Below are 25,526 nucleotides of genomic sequence, written 5' to 3'. Positions count from 1 at the left end.
TTGTCCACTTGTAGCTGCCGTACACGTTCATATAAACGACTATATGTATGGGTATCCACACTGACAAAAATAAGTTTGGTAAAAATTATAAAAATTAAAATTTATTTAATATTGATTAAGAATTAGTTTCCGAAAATTTACCAAGATAAAGTCTTACAAATTACAATTTTCTTATAATTGTAGGAAATAAATATGTTAGTTTTGGGGAAAATAATTTCGATGGTTAAACCTAGCCTACATATATTCAAATATTTTTAATTTGGCAATCCACCATAATTTTATAAAAATTTCCTTATTTTTTTGGAAAGAAAAGTGTTTTCTGTGCATGGGTACGTTTGCGTCAGCAAGGACATTTCATGCAGCTAATGATGTATTCATTTTCCATGTGCAGCTTTCTCTCTTCCCCAGTGTGTCTTTTCAGGCTTTCAATTGCCGGCAAATGAAGCTCCTTGTGGGACTGTCAGAGCGTTCTGTGTGCTTAGTGCACTGGAAAGATACTTGAATTCGTATGAGCAAATAATGCGATTTGCTTAATGAGCTTGCTAGGACACACAAAAACACACACACACTCGCATGCAGACACAGACTCACCGATAAGTAGGCAATTCGGTCAGCGAATTTCAACCTTGAACTCGATCTGCGAGCCGTAGTTAATTCCGGTAAATATATTCACAAATTCCGGCGGGCTCGGTCCGATTCTTTCTGCCCTTCACTCCCAGGAGAACTATAAATAACCCTTTCGATAACAAACATTGCGATGTGTTGATAATAAAGGGTTGATTTATTTCTATGCTATGTTGTGATTTATGACCTTTAATGGCCGCCGATGCCAAAGCTTGCGATGCGAACGCCATCGAACAACAAGGACAAAAGGAGATGAAATTCAACAATGTGATTCAACATTTAACATTGGGCAGTTGGAAAAAGTAAAAATAAAAATCACAATGGGGAAGAAAAGTAACAGAAAACAAAAATTGGGGTGAATGTCTTCCCATGAGGTTAATAAGGGGATTTTTTGATCTAATAAGGATACTATTTTTATTGTTTTTAATCATCGAAATTTAGAAAATTTACTGTAAAAACAAGAGTATAAAAACGGCGGCTTGCTAAGAAATAATATAACTCAGAATAAAAAGCCTGATAAGCCCCATTGTCGACCTTATTAAACAGAGAGCACCGACCGATCGATCGTCAGTAGCGAAATGAAGGCAGCCACAATCGGAATCTCAGTGTTCGTCAGCTTACTGCTGTTTCATCTTCCCAATTTGGTACTAACCCAATATCTTGACGGGAACTGTGGAATTCAACCGAATTCAACAGCGAATACAACTTCAAGTCCCTGGATGACTTATCTTCACACGACTGAATTAATATTCGTGTGCGGTGGAACTCTAATTACTCAAAGTTTGTTTCACTGTAGATGTCCATTCAATAATCACAATCTTTAAGTATTTGTTTTCTAGAACTGGTACTAACAGCAGCGCATTGCACAAAGGCCAATGTGGATCTGTGAGTCACTCTTAATAAATGGAAAGCTTAAAATTAAATTTGAGATAATTTTTTGATTTCATCTGCAGAGTAGCTCGTCTTGGTGAATTTATTGGAACCCGTGAAGAGCAGGACACGATTCGATCGGAGCATTATGTGAACCAAACCTTCAAGCATCCCTTCTACAATATAGTTACACATGCAAACGACATTGCCATTCTCGGATTGGCCACAAATGTGGTGTACACAGGTGAGATCACTTCTATTTACTGCATACTTATACAAGAACAGCTTCAAATGTTAATATCCTTTTTACTATCTCTATCCGCAGAGCACATCAGACCTATTTGCATTCCATGGTGGACTATTTGGAGACAGTATATTGACAACATCCAGGTGCTCACTGGTACTACATGGGGTATGTCCATGGTAAAAAATGAAAGTGATTCATTTAGGACTTTGGAAGTCCGTCGACAACCAGCAGACTTTGGAAGTCCGTCGACAACCAGCAGAAATGTGTACTAGCTCCAATGGCAGCAACATTGAAAGAACACAATTTTGCGCGGGAAACTCAGAAAGTAGTCTGTGCAATATGGACTACAGCAGTATTCTTGGAGCAATGATTCCCTACAAAAACTACAGTCGCTTTGTCCTGATCGGAATAGCAACCACCAACCAAAGATGTTATCAGCCGAGCATTTACACTGATGTCCTGAGCCACATCGACTTTATCCTCAGCGTTTGGCGGTATTTTAGCAAAGGTCAAAGTGTCCTAAACCCAAGTTCAACGACAACCACATCGACGACTACAACGACACAGGCACCGAGTCTAAATGATGATAGGGGTTTGATTTGGGATACGGGTCTATCAAATATGTCAGAATCAGTAATTAGTGTTTAAATATTAATATAGTTAATAAATGAAATGTTACAATCTTAAAGTATATGATTTTGTGTGCAAGTTATGGTGGACTTTTCTCATTTTTGAAAAATCTATTCATCGCGTACTAAATAATCTGAAATCAATGTTAATAGTTTGATTAACTATCACCTATAATGATGTATATATAGTACAAATTACATACCTATGTTATTTGTTTAAAAAAAGTTTAAATAAGATCATTGTAAACTGAAAATAGAAATACCCTTTGATATTTAAAAACCGGGTATAGAAAAAAAAACAGAAATAAGAAATGGAGTGCCGAATGCCGCGGCAACCTTAAAATGAGGGCTTTGCGTCCGCTTAAATGGAAATCGTTCATTTTAATGGGCGTGGCGCGGCGAAAAGAAGGAAGGGTCCAAGAACTTCCGGCAAATCCCGATTTTGTTTGAACAATTAAAATGCCTGAATAGCCGAAGTGCCCGCCCACATGCCAACCGACAGCACATTAACTACAAATTACAATCACATTAGTGTTTCGGAATTTCGCAGCCTGCCCCATCCGGCCCGTTCCTTGGACCTTGGTCCTTCGTTCGTCCTGTTCTGCCTCGTCCTCTTGTGCTTTTCATTTCGTTGCCTTGCTTTTTTTAAACCAAACACCTAATAAATCAAAGCGGACTCGTGAGAGACCCCAGGAGTATGCTTGTTAAATGCTCGTAATAAATTAGCTGCCGCCTCCCGGACCGCAGAGTCCGGCCCCGCCCCCTTAACATCGTCCCCCGCCCACCTGCCAGACATCGGGCCCCCCCCCCACAACACTGGATTCTCCTTGATTATTGGCTTAGCTCATGGTCTGGCCATTTTACAATTGCCTCCTCTCCATCCGATGCCCCCCAATTGAACTCAATCGATGCCATTCTTTCTCTACACTCTGTGGCCCAGACTCATTCATTTTGCCTGCAATTTTATTTCTATTTTTTTCGTAAGAGATTTTTTTGTGTTATATTTTAATGAAGTCAGCGCAAAATTTTCCGCTGGGCTAGCAATTATTGGTGGTGGCGCCAGATTGGGAGTTTCGCGATTGGGGCGAAAAAGATTTCGCGTATTTGGCATTCACTTTTATGCAATTCATGCTTAATTCCGCTTTGTTTGAAGTTTCTGCTGATAATTCGGGGAAACTCTTTAAGATGGGTGTCAGTCATTAAACTTGGTTTAAATTGTTCTAAAAACCAAAATATACTATTCAAATAATAGCTCTTTTTAATTGAATCAAGTACGTTAATTAAAGGAAAACATACTTTCGTAAATATTAGACAAGCATTGCTAGTCCTTTTAAAAAGTACTTATTTATTTGCTAAACTAATGTACTTTACTTTTTATAATTGACTAATCTTGTTAACTTTTTTGTATAAATTAAATTTAGAAGCCTAATTTCAATAGGTGCTAAAACTCCAGCTTGAGTTGCCTTTGATACATATTTGCTTTCACGTTTCGGACAACTTTTAAGTAGAAAACACCCAAGAAAATTGTGAAAGCATTGCTGCTCCACATGAGCACATACGGAAATTTTTATGAGTTGCGCGTAAATGTTGCATAATTGTTTCATGTACACAATGTCACACGCACGCGACTAACGAAGCGTTTCATGATCGGCCCAAGAAGTCACGGTTTACAGGGAGCTCGGAACTGGGAGCTGAGATGGCAGGTGCGTCGAGTCAGCGCTAATTAGAATGCCAAAGACAGAAAGACAGGACCGAGGAGTAAAGATAGTCATCGGCAGAACAGCATTCCACATCCTGCACATAGGGAATTCTTACCATTTTTAAGAAGAAAATCTTTTTAAAATTAAAACAATTTAGATTTAGCGAGTGAGAACAAAAAAACGGCAAATACTTATAAATCACATAGGCCTAAGATAAGAACCACTCATCAAAAATATATGCATTTTATAAAACAATTGAAATGTTTCATATTAATAATTTATTTGGTAACGAATAATTATTTTCGGATACATTTCCTTACCATCGGCAAGTCAAAATCGTTACTAAATGGATTCCAACAACATTTCTGAATTTTTTCTTTCCATGTTGTAAAATTTTCTGCCAGCGATGCAAGGTTGATGAGAGGCTCCTTCTTGACTTCCCGCCTCCATGGCAAACTTCTTTTCTACCATTTTATTTGAGCAACTTTGGCGAAGCGTGCAGGGGAAAAATGCAACGTCAACGCCTCGAACGTAGACCCAAAGTTAAATGTATCTGAGTGCCGGGAAGAGTGGAAATGGGAAGTGCATCACGCTAATTTCTGCAAACGCGTGGCAGGCTAAAATTAAAATAGCAACGCCAGAGATGCTTACCTTCGGAATCAGATGCAAATAAAAGGTGGCGTGCGCTGCAAGGTGAGCTACAAAATGTATGCAAGCTTTTTCGTCTCAACTAATAAAAATGTTATAAAATGATTTAAATTGGCGAGTGGTAAAATAAGTAGAAATTACCACATGAATCCTTTCTGTTTATTTTATGTATGCAAATACTACTATTATTTTATATTTTAAATTAACATATTACAAATACAAAATACATACAAAATTTTCTAAATAAAAATAAAATGTAAGAAAATTTAAAAATGTCTAAGATTTAATTTTAGGCGAATTTTCAAAACATGCACAAGCACTGTAAAATAAAAAAGAACCCCTATCGAACTACCCAAAATGGAAAGCCCAAGAAGAACTGAGACTTATTTATTATTCAAAGGCCAAAAATAAGGGAATAGCTTATATATGCAGAAGTGAGAGGCTAAAAGGCTAAGCAATTTTTTTAATACATGCAACAGACGTGGTCCCTTGGTCACTTTGCAGTTGCATGCCGCACGCGTTCAGTTTCCCCCCGTTTTGCGGCAACTGTTGCCCGAGGAAGCCCAAGGAAAGTCGCTCCAAATGAAAAATCACAGCGCCGTGCAGCGGTGTCTCATTCCGTGCGCTCTACTTCCGCCCTCTGCCCTCTTTTCCCCTCCCACCACACTCTCCCTTCCGCTTCCTGGCTTTTCGGTTCCGCTCACCCACTGGCCAGCGAGGTCCTAACATTTTTATTGTGTTCTGCTCGGTGTGGCAAAGTCATATTCATTCACATTCATTCATTCATTCACTTCTGACTTGCAACACATTTTTATATCTCCTCTTTCGGTGTTGCTCTTTTTTACGCTGAGAGTGTGAATGGTTTTGTATCATTTTTATACCCTTGCAGAGGGTATTATAATTTTGGTCAAAAGTGTGCAACGCAGTGAAGGAGGCATCTCCGACCCTATAAAGTATATATATTCTTGATCAGGATCACCTCCTGAGTCGATATAGCCATGTCCGTCTGTCCGTCTGTCCGTCTGTCTGTCCGTCTGTCTGTCCGTCTGTCCGTCTGTCCGTCTGTCCGTCTGTCTGTCCGTCTGTCTGTTTCTACGCGAACTAGTCTCTCAGTTTTAAAGCTATCGAATTGAAACTTTGCACACACCCTTCTTTCCTTTGCACGCAGTATATAAGTCGGAACGGCCGGGATCGGACGACTATATCCTATAGCTGTCATATAACTGAACGATCGGAAATGCCATAACTTTGGTGTTTGTAAAGTTAGGAAGTTGAGATTTTCTATAGGTTTTATTTTTGGCCAATCAATCTGACCTACCGAATTTCATGAGAATCGGCCGACTATATCTTATAGCTGCCATATAACTGAACGATCGGAAATGCCATAACTTTGGTGTTTGTTAAGTTAGGAAGTTGGAATTTTCTATGGGTTTTATTTTTAGCCAATCAATCCGACCTATCAAATTTCATAAGGATCGGATGACTATATCCTATAGCTGCCATATAACTGATTGATCGGAAATGCCATAACTCTGCTGTTTGTTAAGTTAGGAAGTTGGGACTCTCTATGGGTATTATATTTGGCCAATCAATCCGACGTACCAAATTTCATAAGGATCGGCCGACTATATCCTATAGCTGCTATATAACTGAATGATCGGAAATGCCATATCTTTGGTGTTTGTAAAGTTAGGAAGTTGGTATTTTCTATGGGTTTTATATTTGGCCAATTAATCCGACCTACCAAATTTCATAAGAATCGGCCGACTATATCTTATAGCTGCCATATAACTGATTGATCGGAAATGCCATAACTTTAGTGATTGTTAAGTTAGGAAGTTGGGATTTTCTACGGGTTTTATTTTTGCCCAATCAATCCGAAATATCAAATTTCATAAGGATCGGCCGACTATATTCTATAGCTGCCATATACATAACTGAACGATTGGAAATGCCATAACTTTGGTGTTTTTAAAGTTAGGAAGTTGGGATTTTTTATGAGTATTAAGAATGCATAATATGAATAATTTTGGAGAATATAATTTGCAAAATATTCTGCAAGGGTATTTCAACTTCGGCTCCGCCCGAAGTTAGCTTTCCTTTCTTGTTATTTCTCACATACCCTGCACTATTAACTATATATTTTTAAGCCAAAATTCGATGTAAATAAGAAAATTCTTACATGTTATTTTATACAAAAGCATAATCCTCCTTGAAACGACAAAGGACTAATGTAAGATCGCAAAACTATAAAGTGTTACTACTACAATATTACCAAACATACGGCTTTCAATATTTTTTGAAAGCTTAAGTAAACCCTTAATTTACATAAATTACCGTGGTGTCAGTTTTTAAACCCACTCGATTAAATAGTGCTTAAAACAATCACAATCATTGCTAAATAGTAATTATAACTATTAATGTTTATTATCTCTAATATTTATTAAATTCTTTAAAGTTAGATGATAAATATTTTCTACTTGATTTTTAATTAGTGGTTAAGATATTTCTAAAATTCCTAAAGAGTGCTCCCAAAGTCGGTATATTTTAAATGCTCGGCACTCGGCTTTTATTTTTCTTTTTTTCATTTGCATTTCCTATTTTCACATTTTTACTTCTGTCTGTGCTTTGGCTTTTGATGTGTCCCATTTTGTGTTTGGTGTGGTGTGTGCAGTTAAAAGATTTATAAATATGAATTTTATACATTGTGGCATGAAAAATGCAAATTTTAGAAATGGCCAAAGGAAATAGAAATGGTCATGGGCAAAAGCACAGTTTTTACCGCTTCCCTCAGAAGACTGAAGTCCCTGATACCTCTCGTCCCATTTCTTCCTTTCATGTTGTCTCTCATTTTTTGTGTCTTTACAAAGGAGTTTTATAGTTTTTCCACCATTTTTTTCAGTCACACAGATGCGTTTAATGACTAAGAGACTGATACACAATACTGGTTGTACCGAATGCAACAAATGGCCACAAGAACCACCGAAATAATACTCTTCTGAATCGCAAAAAAAGGTACAATAGCTTTTTCATATCATTTGTTTTAAGCTAGCTTGTATATTATTCGTTTATACCTACGAAGCTGCAAGAAGTCCTTTTTTGAGTTTGAAGATCTTTTAGAGACTAAATGTGTAGAATAACATTTAAATTCCATGTAAGCAATATTTCAAACATTGATGTTTGTTTAGGGTATGCAAAATCCAATTCAACGCTAAACGAAACAATTTCGTTTCATTACTAAATAATTAATTGCTATTTGTGTATGATTTTTTACAACCCCACTCGTTGAATGAAGTTGTCGGTTTTTTTTTGTTGCCCAATGCCATAAATCAGTACACTTTTATGCAAAATTTTCCGGAAATTTTATGGGCTAAAATTGGCAGTTGGCTGGCTGGCCGAGCGACATTAATATTTATTAACATGCGGTGCATGATTAATGCATAATAATAAAATTAGTTAAAGCCTCGAGAACTGTCGGCGTCCAACGTCGAAAAAAGGATGTGCAATTTACAATTAAGGGTTTCAAGTTGGATTGTAAAGTGTAATTAATATCAAATGTCATCAATTATTCTAAGCCAGCACATTTTGTGGGTATATTGTGCTAAAAGGGGGTGCGATAATTGACAGTGAAATCGCTATTGCCATTTAAATCAATTAAATTATGAATGCAACTAAAATAATTTAATGATTCACAGGGGGCCAGACCTGGATTGGCTCCTCCCAGCCTCTTGATGACAGCAATAAAATAAATTTTGTATTACGCAATTGCAGTTAATTATTAATTCAATAAACTTTTGCCCACTCACTTAAAAGTATTTCAAATAATTGTCATCAATAAGTGCTCATGAGTGTGTCTGTTGGTGAAGCAAATTACATAAATTATGCAGTTTATCAACAGCAAAGAGGCAAAGAAATTGTCATTTAAAGAGTGTGTTAATTGTCAAGTGGTTTGCGGAAGTACATATTTTAATTGAAATAGTCAACTGAAGGACTTATGAGATTTAAATCAACTGATAAGCTGCAGAAAAAAACGCTATTTCTAAACATCAACTGGCTGATAAAATATGTATAAATACAGCAAATAAAAAATCTAATGAATCTTTCATGGGTAAATTAACTCTGAGGAGTATTATGATAGGTATTCGTTAAATAGTTTAGTTATTTCTATTTTTCTGTTTTGCAAAAAAAAAATAAAACTACCTATTAAAATTTACCTGATAGCCTAAAGTGTCATAAGAGTGTGACTGTGCCACATCACACAAACAAATTGATTGTTTTAAGATGCCGTGGTGGTTTGCGGAAATCCTTTCTCTTAAAGTTTATTTTGGCTCAATTATGCCATCCAGCAGACAATCGTGAAGAAGTCACAGCTGGCGCGGATTTTATTACAGCGATTTACATAAAACCCTCAAGGAAAATTGTAAATTGGAATCGTAAATTTTAGCGACAATCAAATTAGCCGGATAAATCGTTTTAGCCCGGAGAAATTTCAAAAAATTTGTATCTTTATAATATTTGGTAAATATTTAGCAGAAGTTATCTGAAAACAAGTTTTAAACACAGAGATATGTATATACTCATATGTTGTATGGTTAGTGTTATAATATACATATGTATGTAGAACTTTAAAAACGATAAGGCACAATTTTTACAAATACTGTGCCTAAAATTCAGACTAGGATTATTTGATTTGCGACTGTTCACCTTGACCATTGTCATAATATCGCCACACCCTGAGGATAAAATCGATGTGGAACAGTACATCCGTGTAAACACTCGGATTATTGCATCTTTGGTTTGTGGTCGCAATACCAATCTGTATAAATCGATGGGTGTTCTTATATGGAATCATTGCTCCTAGCGGACTACTGCAGTCGATATTACATAGATTGCTTTCTGAGTTTCCAGCACAAAACTGGTTGTTAAGTGTGGTACCGAGCATAGTGGTACACATTTCTGGTGGCTGGCGCCTGATATGCAGCATTCTGAGCCCATTGCTTTCATCCTCGTCCTGGGCCTTTCCCCAAACAGGACCACTAAGCACCTGTATGCTGTCGATATACTGCTTCCATGTAGGATCCCACAAAATGCAGATGGGTCTGATGTTTTCTATAAATAAATGTAGTGTTTAACTACACAACAATTAAGTTTATATATTTTTACCAATTTTTACCTGTATACACTACATATGTAGCCAGCTCGAGAATCGCAATATCGTTTGCATATGTATCCATATCGTAAAAAGAGTGCCTGAACAATTTCTTTACTTGGTGCTCCACTGGAAAAGTGTTGTTTTCTTCACGAGATCCCGTAAATTCCCCCAGACGAGCTGTTCTGCAGAGAAAAAGCCAATATTTTGAATTGATTTTTGCAAAAGTTTGGGCAGTTACTTACAGTTGGGCGTTGGACATTATGCAATGAGCTGCAGTAAGTACCAGTTCTGTAAAAAAAAGGAAAGTATTATCTACTGGTTTTCATAAATACCATAAATTTAAAGATACAAACTGTTTGTAATCAGAGTTCCGACGCACACAAATACCAAATCGGTGGTGTGCAGAAAAGCAATCCAGGGACTTGAAGAACTATTTTCTATTTGAATTCCACACTCCCCGTCGAGAAATTGGGTTAATCCCGGGATGGGAAGAAGAAACAATAAAAGGCTGGCAAATGCTGACATTCCGATTACTGGTGCTTTCATTGCGCTACTGTCCGCCGATCGGTCGAGGCTCTCTGTTTATTATTATAGACTATTAACCTTATCGTACATAACATTCCGCCAGCAAAAGCATTATCTCGTAAAGCTGAAACCCTTGACGATCTATCTGAGGTTACAATCTTCGCATATTTATAATTGTTTCTCAGAAACTAAAAGTCACGTATGTATTATCAGAATGAAACGAATGTATGTAAAATAGAAGGGGTTTCTCGATCACAATAACCGATCGTGACTTTCAGGACATTTAAGGCTTTGAATCTCGGGAGTTGCATAGTGATTCGGAGAATTCGAAGAATTCGGGAGATGTGTTTCCAAGTTTACGGTCCGCCGACGGCAGTCAATTTTCTTGTTTACTATAGAGCACACATACGCACACCGCTTCCACGCCCACAACCACCCACACACGCACACAATGACACATAGCAAACAATTACAAGGGGGCGGGGCGGCCTTGTCTTCGCCCCCCTATCTCTGAGCGAACTGCTCTTGTTGTTGGTTTTGGGCCGCAATAAATACAATTTGCATGACAAAATAGCAAACAACGGCAGCTTTTGCATGTGCATGTGTGTCCCTGTGTTGGTAAGTGTGCGTGGGCGTGGAAGGTGGGGGCGTGGCACGGAAGCGTCTGCAGGTTCACTCAGCCAAACAAAACTACACACAAAAACAATCAACTGCCCGTCCAACGCAACAACAATAGCCACTAAAAGAATCAGAGTTTTTGCTTCAAAAACCGAAGCTATAAGTACCCTGTTTTAATAAATTACCTATAGATTGGATCGGATTAAGTAATATATTTTATTATTGCATAATTATAATTTTTCGATCATATGTTTCTAGCATCCCCAGAAAATTTGAATTTTTATGTGGGACTCTACAGAAATATAGGATTTCGATCGTACAAAAAGCGAGTCAGGATATTTTAAAGTATCTTTGTTAAAAATATTAAATTCTAGAAAATTGAATGTTTTAATATACACCAAGAAATCAGAGCTGCAACTAAAAATATAAAAATGTCAGTAACAATTTTTACTTCATTGTCAAAGACTATTTTTCATATACAAAACTTATTAATTAAGTTCTCCTTTCCTGAATGCCAGATTCATGATGAAAATAAAAAACACCATTGGCGAGGGTATAACAGAGGCAAACGAGGCGGAGGCCCGTAGTTAGGCTTCTGCCACTGCCGCTTCTGTGAAACAACTTATGAATATTCAATTTTACATAAAAGATTTTTTGTTGTTGCTGCCGTTGCCGTTGTTATTTTGAGTTTTTGTTGCCACTGTGCTGCTGCTGTTCTTTCGTAGTCGCTCCTGTTTTCAGTTTTTTTTTCAGATTTCTCGCTGCTCTTCATGGATGCAAAAACTCCTCATGCATGCTATGAAATGTGAAAAATATTGGTCTGCCTGACAGTGTGGGGTATAAGTAGATAAATTGGATGGGTTAAGGAGGTATAAATTGGTGGTTCCGTAAAACAGAATCTAAAAGCACTGTGAAGATATTATATTCTTAGGAAAATATTGGATAGGATAAATATTAGAACAAAAAATTGTTTCCATTTCTTTTGGTTTTATAAAATCCATAAAGTACAATTTTTAAATTAACAGCTTTGATATAGTTCAAATTCATATACCCTTCTGATTTATTTTCGCACACTCAATACCATTGTTTTATATGTTAACAATTTTAATCTTCCGTTGACGAAACTTCTTTACCAAGACAAGAAACCGGAAATTTATCCATAACATATTGATAGATTCAGCATATGCAGCTTTTATTGTCGGCATTAGCAGCAATTTAAAATTTTTACTCAGCGACCTCAGTCCAAGTCCAGATCTTTTTCGACAAAGGCACTGTGCGCCTGGAACTTGGATATCTTCATGGCGGTCAGTGACTTGAGCAGGTCGTCCATCTGAATCTGCAGCTGCTCGCAGTCCTGGTAGTTTTGATCCTCCCCCGGGAAGTCCTCCTCGAACTCACTCTCGTCTGTGTTCAGTTTTTCGCGCATAAACTGGCGCATGCGATACATGGAGGCGTGGCGACACAGCTCTCGGAGATCGGATCCCGAGAATCCAGGAGTCAGGCGGGCCAACTCCTTGAGGTTGACCGAAGGATGCTGCTGCTCGCTCTGCAGGATCAACTGAAGGATGGCCTGTCGCTGGCAGTCGCGCGGCACTCCGATGTGGAATTGTGCCGGCATACGTCGCAGGATCGCCTTGTCGAGATCCTGCGGCCGATTGGTGGCCCCCAGGACGAGAACACACACGTTGGCGCTGCTCATCAGACCGTCCCACTGCAGCATAAACTGGGTCTTCATCATGGCGGTGGCCTCGTGATCCCCGCTGCCGCGCATACGCAGAAAGGAATCGATCTCGTCCAGAAAGATGATGCAGGGCTGAAGCTTTTGAGCCAGCGTGAAGACGGCGGTGGCCAGCTTTTGACTTTCGCCGTACCACTTGTCCGTCAGCACGGCCACGTCCAGATTGATGAACCGCATCCCAGCGTCCTTGGCAATGGCCTTGGCAATCAGGGTCTTGCCACAGCCGGGCGGTCCGTGCAGAAGGACGCCCTTGGGAGCCCGCCAAAGTTGTGAACGGCGGAAGAGATCTCGGTGACGTACCGGCAGCACCACCGTCTCCCTGAGCTCCTGGATAACAGCATCCAGGCCGGCGATGTCCGACCAACTGACATCGATGTCCTCGGGGGCCACCAAAAGCGAGGCGATCACCATCTCGTGCTCGGTAAAGTCGCGCGTCCGGAACTTTTGAGCAACATCGCTGGCCGTTGAGTTTAGCTTCCGCAGCTGCTGCTCCGCCACCTGTTTGGCTTTCTTGCGCATCTTGCTATTGGGATCCAGTGCGCCGAGCATCCACTTGGCACTGTAGTAGGTAATCGCGGTCACCGCGCACACCCGCACCACCATGGCCAGGATATGGCCACGTGATCCGTCCGGCGAATCCATTTCAAACACTCCAATTTCTGTCGGACGAAAATGTCAATTCTAAAATGCCTTTTGGCAACCGACTAAGTGCCTTCTGCGACTTACCAAACAATTAGAGTAACTCTCTTGTCGTTTTGAGAAATTGTAATTTAAATTTAATTTAAAGCAGGTCTTCTTTTGACAGGACTTAGCTAAATTATTAAAAAACAGGGAAAACTGTCAATTTACTTATTTTAAAAATGATGGTATTTTTCTAATGTTGCTTTTTATTTTTTCGCAGCTAACCGGCGACTTTGATAAAGAAACTTGTATTTATAAATACTTTAACAAAATGTTATTATTAAAATGTTTTATAATACCACATTGGGTCATTCAAGAATGGTCTTAATAAACAATAATATTGTATTCCGTGATTAAACAAATTATTTGTTAGAGATGAAAATGAAATCTTATAATAAAATTTGATTTTAACCACTGTGGATAGCTGTGCAGCCTGCGTTTTAATTTCTGTTTAACTTTTCCTGCCTGCCCCTGCTCCTCCCTCAGGATTTTGACGCTAACCTGTAAGAAACGTTGGCAAATAAAACTGAAAAAGAGTGAATGGAAGGCGGAGAAGAATGTTTTCTAGTTTAGTATCTTTTAGCGGAAGTCAATGTAACAAAAGATAAACTTGTCGAGCCAGCTGCTGTTCCTTGTTCCTTGTATCTAGCTGCGTGGCTGTTCCTTCGGCATCCTGCTGAATTGGACGCAGCAGCCGAGGACGAAAGGCCAGGGCGTAAGACGGTCAGAAGTATTAACTAAACAGTGCAGCAATTTATCTGCGAACCTCTTTGCCACCCGATTTTCCCAGCCCACCGAACATAGGTCAGTGCTGGGCTTTGTCTTAAAGTTTTTTCCCAGTTACCCGTCCCCTTTCACGGAAATCGCTGTGCACTGTGTTGTTTTCAGCTTCCTTCCGCATTACAAAAGAATTACTCAACACAATGTCTGGCCGAAGTTTTCCACGACTACCAAGTGGGGGTAGATCAGCGCCGTCCTCCGTTTTCCTCAAATAGTTTTCATATTCCCAGCTCAGGTGGCTCTAGCCGCCCCCAAAATTGGTATTTCACAGAACTCTTGTTTGCATTTTAATCCAACATTTTAACTTTTGTGTGTGCTGATCAAAAATTGAAACTAATTGCCACCTGAACAGTTAAATTGCAATACACAGAAATACTTTTGCAAAGTGCAATTTAAGCTAACAAATATTTAATATATTTTAAATTGTTTTAAATCATTTGGAAGGCGAAGCCATTTAAATTAACATTTCTTGGAATTCATCTTAAACATTGAGATGGGCTATCATTTCGGAGCCCTAGAATCTGATCTGCTCTTGACCTTTGGCCACTTTGGCCACTGAATTTCGCAGACTTGGACGCAGACTTTTCAATGAAAATCACCAGCATCCGTGGATGAGGATGCCGAGATGCAGGTGAAAAGCTTAAGGAGCATTATTCGTGCCAGCCCCCTTGGGCGCCATTATGGATGCAATTTCAGGGCGCACTTTGTGCTACATCTTTAAGCTCGTTAGCGTGCCGGGAACCTTTATGTTTTTCAAACGGCCCAACTTCTTCCACTGTCTATTCGCCTTTCTCTGAGCTACTTTTGAAGAGTTCATAAAAATCACTTCAACTGTGCAATATTTCATGATTCCACCGTCTCGGTACTTTTCACTGCATACCACCCACTATATGTCTTCCCTCGGCTTCGAAGTCCTTCGTCCTTCGTCCTTTCCCTTATACTTTTCTTTGTGAGATGCCAAGTTCGTTCGTTCGTTCTACTGAACACACGAAAAATTTAATTATATTTTTTGTTGTTACTGCTGTGCCTATATTGTTGCTGAAACTGAAACAGCTTTTACTCGCAAACTTTTCGGCGGATTTAGAAAAGATGTGACAAGCAGCCGAATTGTGAACTATTTTCCCATATTTATACAAAAGTTTTCCCCCGGGGATAGTTTTTTATACATATTTCGATTTCAACGCTGTCTTAAAAATAGTTTTTTGAAGCAACTTAAAATATTTGTGAAGTAAATTTCAGCATAGTTCAATAAAGCTAGAGGTCTGATTTCAATGCTTTTTGTTCAATATTTAAAAAATCTCTCAATTCGCCTAAAGTTAAAGTACGAGTTTTTATTGCAAAATTGAAGTATGGTTTGTTTATACTGAAATTAAATCGATCGTTAATTCCTTCACTATTTCTTTATAAACAAAAGTCTCTTGTCACGATCTATACCTTTTCACAGAATCTGTCATTATTTTCCTGTCCCTCTTCTTCAGCAGTCTGCCCATGATCATGTCGTAGAGGGTATCCACATGGGGAGACAGATAGACATCCAGCCTGACACGATCCTCGATTTCGCGCAGCAGGTCCGCACAGGCGTCAAACTGGCCCTCGCAGAACTTGGCCAAGATGGTCCACATCTTTGGTGAAAGCTGGAAGAAGGGCTTGAACGGTTCTGAATTGATGGCGCGCAGCTGCAACTTTTCCCGATCGAAAGTGGCTAGGGCGCAGAGTCCGGCACAGTAGCTCACATCCTCGGGGGCCACGATTTTGTCATAGTCGTAGCGCCCGAATGGCGTATTCAGGAAGTAGTGGGCGGCGGACTTGTAGATCTTTAGGCCCATGTTGGCCAAGCCAGCGGCGCAGCTCAGACGAGCCGGAACTTCCTGGGCCAGGTTCTCGAACCCAAAGGCATACTGTTTGGCCTCGTCGATGTAGGTCAGTACGTGCCACCAATTGGCCATGTAAATGGATACTCTGATCAGATTGCGGAACATAATGATCACATTGTCGCTGCTGGTACAGTAGGGCCTGGCTCGGGCGTAAAACTTGACTGCCATCTGCAGGTTGCCACTTTTCTCATAATGATCTCCGATCTCCTCCAGAATGCGTCGCACATTGGCACTGCCCGAATTGGATTTCTTGAAATTCAGCTCGGCGTCCAGTTCCTGGAGCATTAGAGTGGCCTCCATGGTGTTGTCCTCCACCCAGTAGGAGTCGTAGGGCACAGGTACTCGCGACCTGCCACTCGAAGTGCTGGCCTCGTTGTTATTGGCAGCAGGACTTTCTCCTCCCCTCGCCTGCATTAGGCGTGTCCTGTCCACCTCAACACAGAGTGTCTTGTAGAGCTCGTCGTACAACTTGACATTGTAGGTGGTCTTCACGTGATCCAGGGCCAATTCGAGGGCAGGAACCCTCAGCTGTGGGCTCACCTGGGCAATGAACTTCAAGCGGATTAATCGAGGGATGTCCGTATATCGATCGGCGTAGCTGGGCAGGTTCAACTTGGTTTCCTGCCCCTCTCCATCGTCCACAGAGCTCCTGATCGTCAATGTATCAAAGAACATATTAGGAGGGTCAGGCATACGTGACTTTTGAGCGGAAAAAAGTTAGCAGTACGTTTATGAACTTGGAAATTTAAGCCTGGCAGTGTCCAAAAGTTTGTGATTGTGGGAGAAGGGTGCTCTGAGATGTGCACAATCTGGTGTTGAATTCACTAACCATATAGCTCCTAGAGGATCAAAGATGCGGCATATATATTGAAAGCAATATTATTTATTACAAATGATTATTACCTTGCTTTTATTTTTTCGGATTTGAATGCATTATGAATACGAAAACCTCCGATCAAAAAATTCAAAATTGTGTTAAGCACCTCCGATCAAAAAATTCAAAATTGTGTTAAGCAAAGCACATAGAAAATGTAAAATAATCTTAAGAAAGCTGAAATGTTTGTTTTCCTTTCGTAAATGTTTCTCCCTCTTTTTTTCTCGTTAGCTATTTTTACCGATAGCCATTAAATTGAGCCAATTAAGTTTTCCCCACGGAAACCTGCAAATATTATGCTGGATTTGAGGTCTTTTCCTACCATTGGAATCCAGCTATTTGATAGCAGGGTGGCAAGACGTTTGGCCAGTTGAATGAGGCGCTTAAGAGCCAAATCAATTCAGAGCTTTTGCACGATTTTCCTCCTGTTCGGTTTTGGCCATTTTGCATTTGCGTGAGGAAGCGAAAGACCAACGACCAGGCCAATAAATTCAGCCAAAAGCGACGCATCAATAAACCGTTAACTAGCGGTAACAATTTCTTATAAATGTACGTTTCGATTCCCTTCCTTTCGCTTACTGATTTATGGGTCTCTGATGTCTGCGATTTCTCAAGTTCTGGTAATTTGATTTTTGCATATTCTCCCCACTTCCATCCAACCCTCGTTTGATCCCTTTCAATGCCTTTTGCCAATTTGATTTGTATCTGTATAATGGAATTTGGTTATTCCCCGGGAATTGTAACCATTTCGGACAATCTGCAGATACAGATTCGCGTACGGGCTGTTGCATATTGCAATTTTGCGAGCATGTCAGGCCAGCCGGCTACCAAATGTCTTTAACAGACGTCACCTACACGTTAAAGTCAAATAAATAGTTGGTAGCAAATGTGATTCCGTTGGCCGATTTTTATGATTTAATTTTTTGGTAATAAGCTATTTTATATGTTAAAAAAACATGAAATTTTGACTGTATTCAAGAAAAAGTACTTATCGATTTGATAGTTCAAATGTCTGCAAAGCGCGGATATTTTAGAACACCCCTTAGTTGAAAGAAAGAAAACACGCTTTTATTTCTACAGCTCTGTTAGTAAAGCTTGCGGTAGGCATCTGAACAAAAAAAATTTCATTAGTCCGAATTGAATAAAAGCAACCGTTGGAAAAGTTTCCTTTTCGGTGTCGAATTGATCAGCCATTCCGGCGGCGATAGTAACGCCACATCTCGCAGATGGCCGGCCTTAGTAGGCAATTGCACTCAATGGGCCGGGCATCCGGGAAGGGATCTTTCTTGCACTCGGAGAAACTTGGATACTTGGTCTTGGGTCGGGTGCCACATCGCCTGAAGGGGCGACGGCACTTGGGCGGATCGCGGGCGGCCACACAGCAGTTGGGCATCTTGAAGCGCGGACACTTGCTGGGCTTCATCAGTTTGCAGGGTTCGGTGAGGTTGAGGTCCAGTTTGCCCAGAACGCACATATTCACGGGACAATGGGCGGCAAGGTCCTTGCGCTTGCGCCGCGGAATAGGGGGCGGAGTTGGGACGCAGTGTTGCTTCAGTTTGCGCCGCTTGACCACGCACTCATACCAGGTGCGCGGGTATTTCCGCTTGCCCATATCCGAGGGCTTGTAGTGGGTGATGTCGATGGCCAGGACATCGTTGGCGCAGGGATCGGCCAGGCAATGCTTGCGGGCATCTATGAAGGCCGGCACATTGAACTCGGGGTCCGATCGGCATTTATACTCAGTGCGACGCGTGGACTGCCAGCAGGCGTCGTACACCTTGGTCTTGTCCTTGGGCTCCATTCGCTTGAGGTCCTTGCGCGGCGTCGTCGGTATCGGATACCCACTGTCCCAGCCATCCTGCGAGTACAGACTGCCCTCCGACTCCTTGTTAAACTGGCGACAGGATAACATCAGGCCCGGCACTTGCTTTTGCAGTACGTGCGACATGCAAATGAGCGTCTTACTCCGCGACAGCATTGTAATTTTGATCAATTGAAACTATTCCGAAGGGGAAGTCACTTGATTAGAACGAATTAATTTTGGGGTCAAAATGGTAAAACGCCTAGAGAAAAGTTTGTCTTCGAATTTTGCAAGAATTCTACTGCCCGCATCGCATTTTCTCGTTTTAGATGTACTCCCTTCGGAGCTGTTTGGAAGACTAAAGTAGTGGTAGTCGTTCTGGAGGCAAAGGCACTGACACCTCGATTGAAACAAATCTCATGGGTGTTTCGAACTTATTCCCAGTGCACTGAGCGAAAGATCCAAAAATACTTGTGGGTAAAGTTCTATTTTTTTACTAGAGACTTTAAATTTTAAGCTAAAATTTTAAAAACGTATATAGTGAATTCTTTATTTATTTCTATCTTACCGCCTTGAAGGTTAACCTTTACAGCTGACGGTTGCATTTTGGAATATATTTATTTGTTGGACATAACTTTGATTTTTTTCAATGTATTCAACGTGTGAGTTTCTGACTTATTTCATGTTTAGCCAACATCTACCCTTTATAAGACACAATCATTGTTGTTCCAAAACTTCAGCAGTCTTAAGTCGCGAAGCTCATACTCGAGTGCAGATTTAGTTTTTATTTTGAAATCAGGAAAAAATGGGATAATAATCTACAGATTCCTACGAAAAACATTACTTTTTGCCATTAAATTATATCACGGCAAATCCGATTTTAAACCGAATCTGCGAAAAATAAACGATGAAATTAAACTGATTTTTTATACTTTTAAGTAATTTTACTTTTACGATTTAAGTAAAAAAAAAATTACCTTTTCAGTACTTTTATAGCCCGATAAATATTGGATTAATTTGTTTGGTTTTTTATTGGTATAATGAACAAGAACTCGAAACTCCATGGCTGCCAAAACATGTCAAAAAATCACAGATGGCATCAAAAATCGGATTCAATATCAAAAAAAAAGAGGAAAAAGAAGGGAAAACATACAGTGGACCAAGGCCGACCTGCCACGCCCAGTTAATGTCCATTGGTCGTCACACACTCACCCACTTGACCGCTAATCGAGCGCCGAGGCTTTGCGCCTAGATTGCAATTAAAATCGATTTTCCACTTTGATCGGCGCTCTTTGATTGCGAAAGCTGCCCCTCCCACAACCGCCCACTGCCACTCCCACTCGCATCCGCCTGCGTTTGACGTCTATTGTGTCGATTTGTGTCTGTCAACGTCTGGGCTGCAACATCCATCCAACACCGCCGTTCGCCATCAGCCCTTTGAACAAATTTTAATGAAATTAGAAATTGTACGCGCCGACAAAAACTGAAAACGATGCCAAACGTATTCTGGCCCGCTCACTCCAGTCCACTACTCCGCGTCCTCTCGATTTCTTGTCAATTGTGAGGCATTTTTGACTTTGATTGCCATTGACTGGAAGCACCGAATCTCCATCTTTCAGCCATCAATCCGGGCTACTTTCAATCAAAAGTCATTGTGCAACGGACAGGTCGCGCTGCCAACGGTTTGGCATAAAACAGAGCACATTGTCCGAAATTTACCCTAAAGTCTATTAAAATTCAATACTTACTGCTTTTTCCAATCCATACTACAGTATCTTTGGCAACAAAATGAACTTAAATTAATAACAATTTAAATAAATAATGTTTCTGAGACCTCTTCCTTTATTATTTACTTTAGAAGTGCATTCATTTTAGTTAAACGCCTGCCGTTGTGTGAAAATTTAATTATATTTCAATTTCTTTCTTGTTCCGTTTTTTCCAACCGCAGGAAATTAACACAAACAAAAGATGACTCAGGACCGGAGCCAAGAGCATAAGAAACCTTCCACTTTTTGCACTCCAATTTACTGTCTTTGACGCGGTTCAAGAAACCAGCTAGACAGTGGCTGCCACGCCCCCAGAATCATCTTCAGAGGCGTAGACCAACGTAAGAAATGAGAATTTCTTGTTGTGCTAATTATGGTTGGGGTTGTCTTTAATAACAATAGATAACTATGAAAAAGGAAAAACCTAAGTCAACTTAAAGAATCTTTTTTGAAAATATACTGTGTCTTTAGTCGTAAAGAAAAATCAATTATTTAAGCTTAACGAATTGTTAACTGTTACTTCAAGATCAATTACTACTAAAAAATGATGACAAACTGTGACAAATGCAATACAATTGATGAACTTTTACATGTTTGCAACTAAATGTTTCATTCATTTTTTTTTAATTGCTAAATTTGGACCAATCAAGGCAATTAATTAAAAACAAAGGCCGAATTCAGATAGAAGTTGAGCGGACAACTCAAAAAATGGCAGGCAACAAGCCAATCATGTCTAAATAATTGTTTATTTTCAACAAAATTTATTGTTCACTGCACCTGCGGCATGCCCCAAAAGTGAGCACATAGACTGGGGAGGGGCAGGGGGCAGTTGTGTTTTCCTGCCTTGTATAGATTTTCATTTGCACTCGAAAACATGGAAATTGAATGCCCTCATGAGTGTGCAAATTTTGTATATAATTTGTACAACAAACAAACGAGTGAGACAGAGTGAGACAGCCACCGAATAAGTGGGTGCGACAGAGAGAGTGCGTTTCAGGCTTTGTGCTGTGTTGACCGTTCAGCTTGGGTAAATAAAACATGTAAGCTGTTTGTCAAATATTTACCATCGAAGCTTTAATGCCGTTGCATGCGCGATATCGGACACTTAAAGCCTCCTTTCTACACTAAAAAAACACCGAAAAGTTAAAGTATCTTTTTGTCTTTTTGAGTTATATTAAAAGTAAAAAAGATAATCACAAAAACCGCCAGGTTTAACCACTTTTTATGAAAATTTAGTTTTTATATACAATCACTAATAAGAAATACATATATAAATTCAAAAAAAATTTAAAATTTACAATCTATTATAAAGATTTTATTTTGTTATTAAATAATTAATTGGGGATATCGAAGCCACTTACTCCTCCTAATCTCAATAAAATATAGTATATCATTTGAAAATATTGTTTGTAATAATATTACAATATTATATTAAATTATAAAGCCGAAAGAATTCTGAGTACTTTTACCAACCGAACTTTTAAGTGATGTTAAGGTAAAATTTAAATATTAATACACAATCTCTTCGCGCTCCGATAAAAAAAACTGTTAAAGGTTTTTACAAATTTTGTTTAAAAATAAAACAATTTTGTAAACACGTGATAAGGGCCGAATTTTTGAAAAGGTCGTTGCTGTTTTGGCACTGTACACCTGGCATACACTGAACAGGCAGCCCGAGTAGCTAACTGGGAGGCGAGGACGATGAGCAGCAAAGTTCAAATTCAATTACCTTTCAAATATTTGCATTTTGCGACACAAACTTTCATCATAATGCTGCACAATGGCTGCCACTCGAATGCCACTTGAAAGCGGCCAGTGGGTGGAAGTGGGTGGAAGAGTAAGGTTGGGGCTATATAGGAACGATAAAGAACAGACCGGCAGGAAGCAGCACTCAAAACAGTTGCCGCTAATGTCGTCCTTCTTCTTTTGGCCCAACGACAACGACCCAACGTCGTCGAGTTCGGAAACGACAATGACGTTAACTTTCGCCGCCTACTGTATCCCGCCGCCCCCCCCTCGTTGCCGCCCACTTTCGAAACAATTACAAAACAAAGGCCAGGGACTACAAGCCCCTGCAGCACAGCACGGTCGACGTTGAATGTCGAGCGCATAAAAAATACCTAAATAAGCCAATTTCAAAACAGAAATTGCAACAGCAACTCTGCCGCCCTCTTTCCAAAGCTGCATGCGGTTCGGAATATTTTCAATGTCCCCACGGCTGGACGAGGGGTAAAATATGTTGGCTGAAATTTACATCTAAGGCTCATATTTCATTTATTTGGAGCTCTCATAATAGGGCAGTTTAATATGACCTGCAAATCAACATATTAAATTCCTTAAAACATTAATTAAAACGAGAAATAGATGATCACCCCTTCATTCTAATGACCAAAAACTTTATTAAATTGTTAAAAGCTTATATATTAAAATTATACTCGAACAGGTAACTATTACTCAATGCTCTCATCGTATGCTATTTTTTGATTCCTTTTTAAGATCGTGTCTGTTATTTTAAGAATGCTTAAAATATTTATTCATGCAATAGATTTGTGCCTCGCCCAGAATTTGAAATTGCTGGAAGAAATTTGTCATTTGCAAAGCAGACATCGAATGCATTATGCATCAGTGAGGTAGTCGTAGTCACTCACTGACTTCACACGATAAACCTATTTACATGATGAATTCTTTGCCACGCACCAATTGAGGAACCAAGGTGAGTGACGATAGGACCTCATAGAGCTTAGGTAATGTTCCCTGGGTTTTCGCGTGTGTATGGCAAAATGAAACTCCCATCTGCATACATGTGGCCCCAGGAATTCCGCAGTGATGCAAACAACTCTTGAGACGACGAAGTGATATATTATTATAATGTTTATTGATTATTATTATTTGGTATCCGATTACAAATATTGTGGTTTTAACTTTAATGAGTTAACAAAACTTAAATTTCTGTGCTTGCGTGACGCTTGAGATCTTGACACCGACTGACTCTTCTTGAGTTCTACTTTATCGATTCTCTCGCGTTCTCGATATACTTTATTAGAAGCGACAACCGCTCCGTGTCTCTCTTCCTACTTGCTCTTCTGGTTTATTCCTGATTCCTACATTCGGCCCTCCTGACGTGATGTTCGTCCCGAACTTCTTCATAAATTCAGCTACAGTGGTTGTTTTCAAAGGACCTTCGCTATCTCCCACTTTTTCAACATCATACCTGCCATGTTTGTGAACTTTAACTACCTTATAAGGTCCAAGATATTTTCCTTTTAACTTTAGACCAACACCATACTGTGTACGCCTGATCGCAACTAAATCATTCAAGTTGTAGAGCTTTTCGTCCTTCCTCTTTGAGTCAAAGGATCGTCTGTTTTCCTCCTGTAGGGCTTGAATATTTTCCCTGGCTTCTTTGCGTATCTGATCTCGGTCATCGGCTAACTCCTGAATCAAAGACTGCTGCACATGTTCTTTCAAATTCGCTATGTCAACTACACGCATATCGACACCTGTTAACAACTTAAACGGAGTTACTTTTGTGCTCCTAGGCTCGATATTGTTGATTAATTGCTGCACTTTACCGACATGCTTGTACCAATTTCCTGGATTCTCTAGACTCATCTTCGACAACATTGGCACAACAATTTTATGCATTCTTTCGACCTGCCCGTTACCACGAGGTACACCTGTAGCGATTAATAAATGCTGAATCTTTTGTTTGTCGCAGTATTCCTTAAATAAGTGCGAGGTGAACGCTGCACCCCTATCTGATACCATCCTGAACGGATTACCAAAGGTTACTGCTTGCCTCTCTAAACAATTAAGTACCTCTTCGACTCCTGTACTGCGCGTCGGATACAACCAAACAAATTTCGAAAATGCATCTACGACAACTAGGATGTGATTATACTTTTTCTTGGTGATCTCCATTGGTCCCACATGATCAATGTGATAAGTGACTAAAGGTTTGTCCCCCTTATCAATAGGATTTAAATATCCTTCCTGTTTTCCCATTTTTGCGTTAACCATAATGCACTCCACACAACTGCCTACTACTCTGGATACTTTATCTCTCAGCTTTGGAATGAAATAAGATTTCTCCACCAAGTCTTGTGTTTTCTTCGCCGAAAAATGGCCTTGCCTATGAGCAATTTGTATGATTTCAATTTCCATTTGAGATGGGACTACTATTAACTCTCGGTCGGGGTCTTTTAACAATATTTGATTGGCGATGTAATAATTCTCATGTCCCTTATTTTCAACCAGGCTTCGGACGGCTCTTGTCCATTCATCTGCCATCTGAGCTTCTTTTAATCTGTGCATCACACTCTCTGTCAATACGAAACAAGCAACTCGACTAAGCGCGTCTACATGCCTCATTTTCGTGCCTGATCTATGTTCTATCTCGTAATCATAATCTTGCAAAAACATTGCCCATCTAGCCACTCGCAACGGAACTTCTTTCTTTTTCATTGTCATGGCGAACGCGTTACAATCAGTGATGATTTTGACTTTCGTTCCCAACACGTATACACGCCATTTAGTCAACGCTGCAATGACTGCCAACACTTCCAGTTCGTATGAGTGATATTTTTCTTCACATGGCTTCGTTTTACGACTCATGTACATAACAGGGTGTAGTTGACCGTCTTCTAGGTCCTTTTGCAGAAGGACTGCCCCAAAACCAAACTTAGACGCGTCCGTGTGTATTTCAGTAGTCAATTTAGGATTATACAGTTTCAAAACTGGTTTTCTAATCAATGCTGCCTTTAATTGTTCGAATGCAACCTGCTGCAACTCCTTGAACACAAACTTGACATCTTTCCTCAGCAAATCTGACAACGGCTTCGCTATAACTGCATATCCATCCACGAACTTCCTAAAATACGACGTTAACCCAAGAAATCGCTGATTAGCTTTACGAACAGAGGGCACGGGAAAATTTGATACCGCTTGCGGTTGCTCATTACTGAGTGTGGTTGAACCGTTTTCTATAACATAGCCGAGA

The 25,526-nt window shown here is 39.8% G+C and overlaps 5 protein-coding genes across 5 annotated transcripts; 1 reads left to right on the top strand and 4 right to left on the bottom strand.

The window, feature by feature from the left end:
• Positions 1-1,296: 1,296 nt before the first annotated feature.
• LOC108046471 (transmembrane protease serine 12) lies at positions 1,297-2,389 on the top strand. The gene is made up of 5 exons (XM_044459398.1): positions 1,297-1,404; positions 1,464-1,509; positions 1,578-1,738; positions 1,820-1,946; positions 1,978-2,389. The coding sequence occupies exons 1-5, from the start codon at positions 1,344-1,346 to the stop codon at positions 2,387-2,389; spliced, it is 807 nt and encodes a 268-aa protein (XP_044315333.1). The 5' UTR covers positions 1,297-1,343.
• Positions 2,390-9,399: 7,010 nt separating this feature from the next.
• Positions 9,400-10,660, bottom strand: LOC108046470 (proclotting enzyme-like). The gene is made up of 4 exons (XM_017126165.2): positions 10,224-10,660; positions 10,113-10,158; positions 9,892-10,052; positions 9,400-9,827 (listed from the first exon to the last, which is right to left on the bottom strand). Exons 1-4 carry the CDS (start codon positions 10,414-10,416, stop codon positions 9,400-9,402), a joined length of 828 nt encoding a protein of 275 aa, XP_016981654.2. The 5' UTR covers positions 10,417-10,660.
• A 1,384-nt stretch (positions 10,661-12,044) lies between these two features.
• LOC108046477 (outer mitochondrial transmembrane helix translocase) lies at positions 12,045-13,476 on the bottom strand. Its single transcript, XM_017126175.2, has one exon. It carries the CDS (start codon positions 13,391-13,393, stop codon positions 12,251-12,253), a length of 1,143 nt encoding a protein of 380 aa, XP_016981664.1. The 5' UTR covers positions 13,394-13,476; the 3' UTR covers positions 12,045-12,250.
• A 2,050-nt stretch (positions 13,477-15,526) lies between these two features.
• Positions 15,527-16,905, bottom strand: LOC108046482 (COP9 signalosome complex subunit 1). The gene has a single exon (XM_017126179.2). The coding sequence runs from the start codon at positions 16,777-16,779 to the stop codon at positions 15,634-15,636; it is 1,146 nt and encodes a 381-aa protein (XP_016981668.2). The 5' UTR covers positions 16,780-16,905; the 3' UTR covers positions 15,527-15,633.
• Positions 16,906-18,006: 1,101 nt separating this feature from the next.
• On the bottom strand, positions 18,007-19,137 carry LOC108046478. The gene has a single exon (XM_017126176.2). It carries the CDS (start codon positions 18,936-18,938, stop codon positions 18,147-18,149), a length of 792 nt encoding a protein of 263 aa, XP_016981665.1. The 5' UTR covers positions 18,939-19,137; the 3' UTR covers positions 18,007-18,146.
• Between the last annotated feature and the right edge of the window lie 6,389 nt (positions 19,138-25,526).

The sequence above is a fragment of the Drosophila rhopaloa genome, unplaced genomic scaffold (genome assembly GCF_018152115.1).
Source record: "Drosophila rhopaloa isolate 14029-0021.01 unplaced genomic scaffold, ASM1815211v1 contig_2, whole genome shotgun sequence".
In the NCBI taxonomy this organism is placed as follows: domain Eukaryota; kingdom Metazoa; phylum Arthropoda; class Insecta; order Diptera; family Drosophilidae; genus Drosophila; species Drosophila rhopaloa.
The sequence above is the reverse complement of the archived record's forward strand: the minus strand, read 5'-3'. Positions and strand labels throughout refer to the sequence as shown.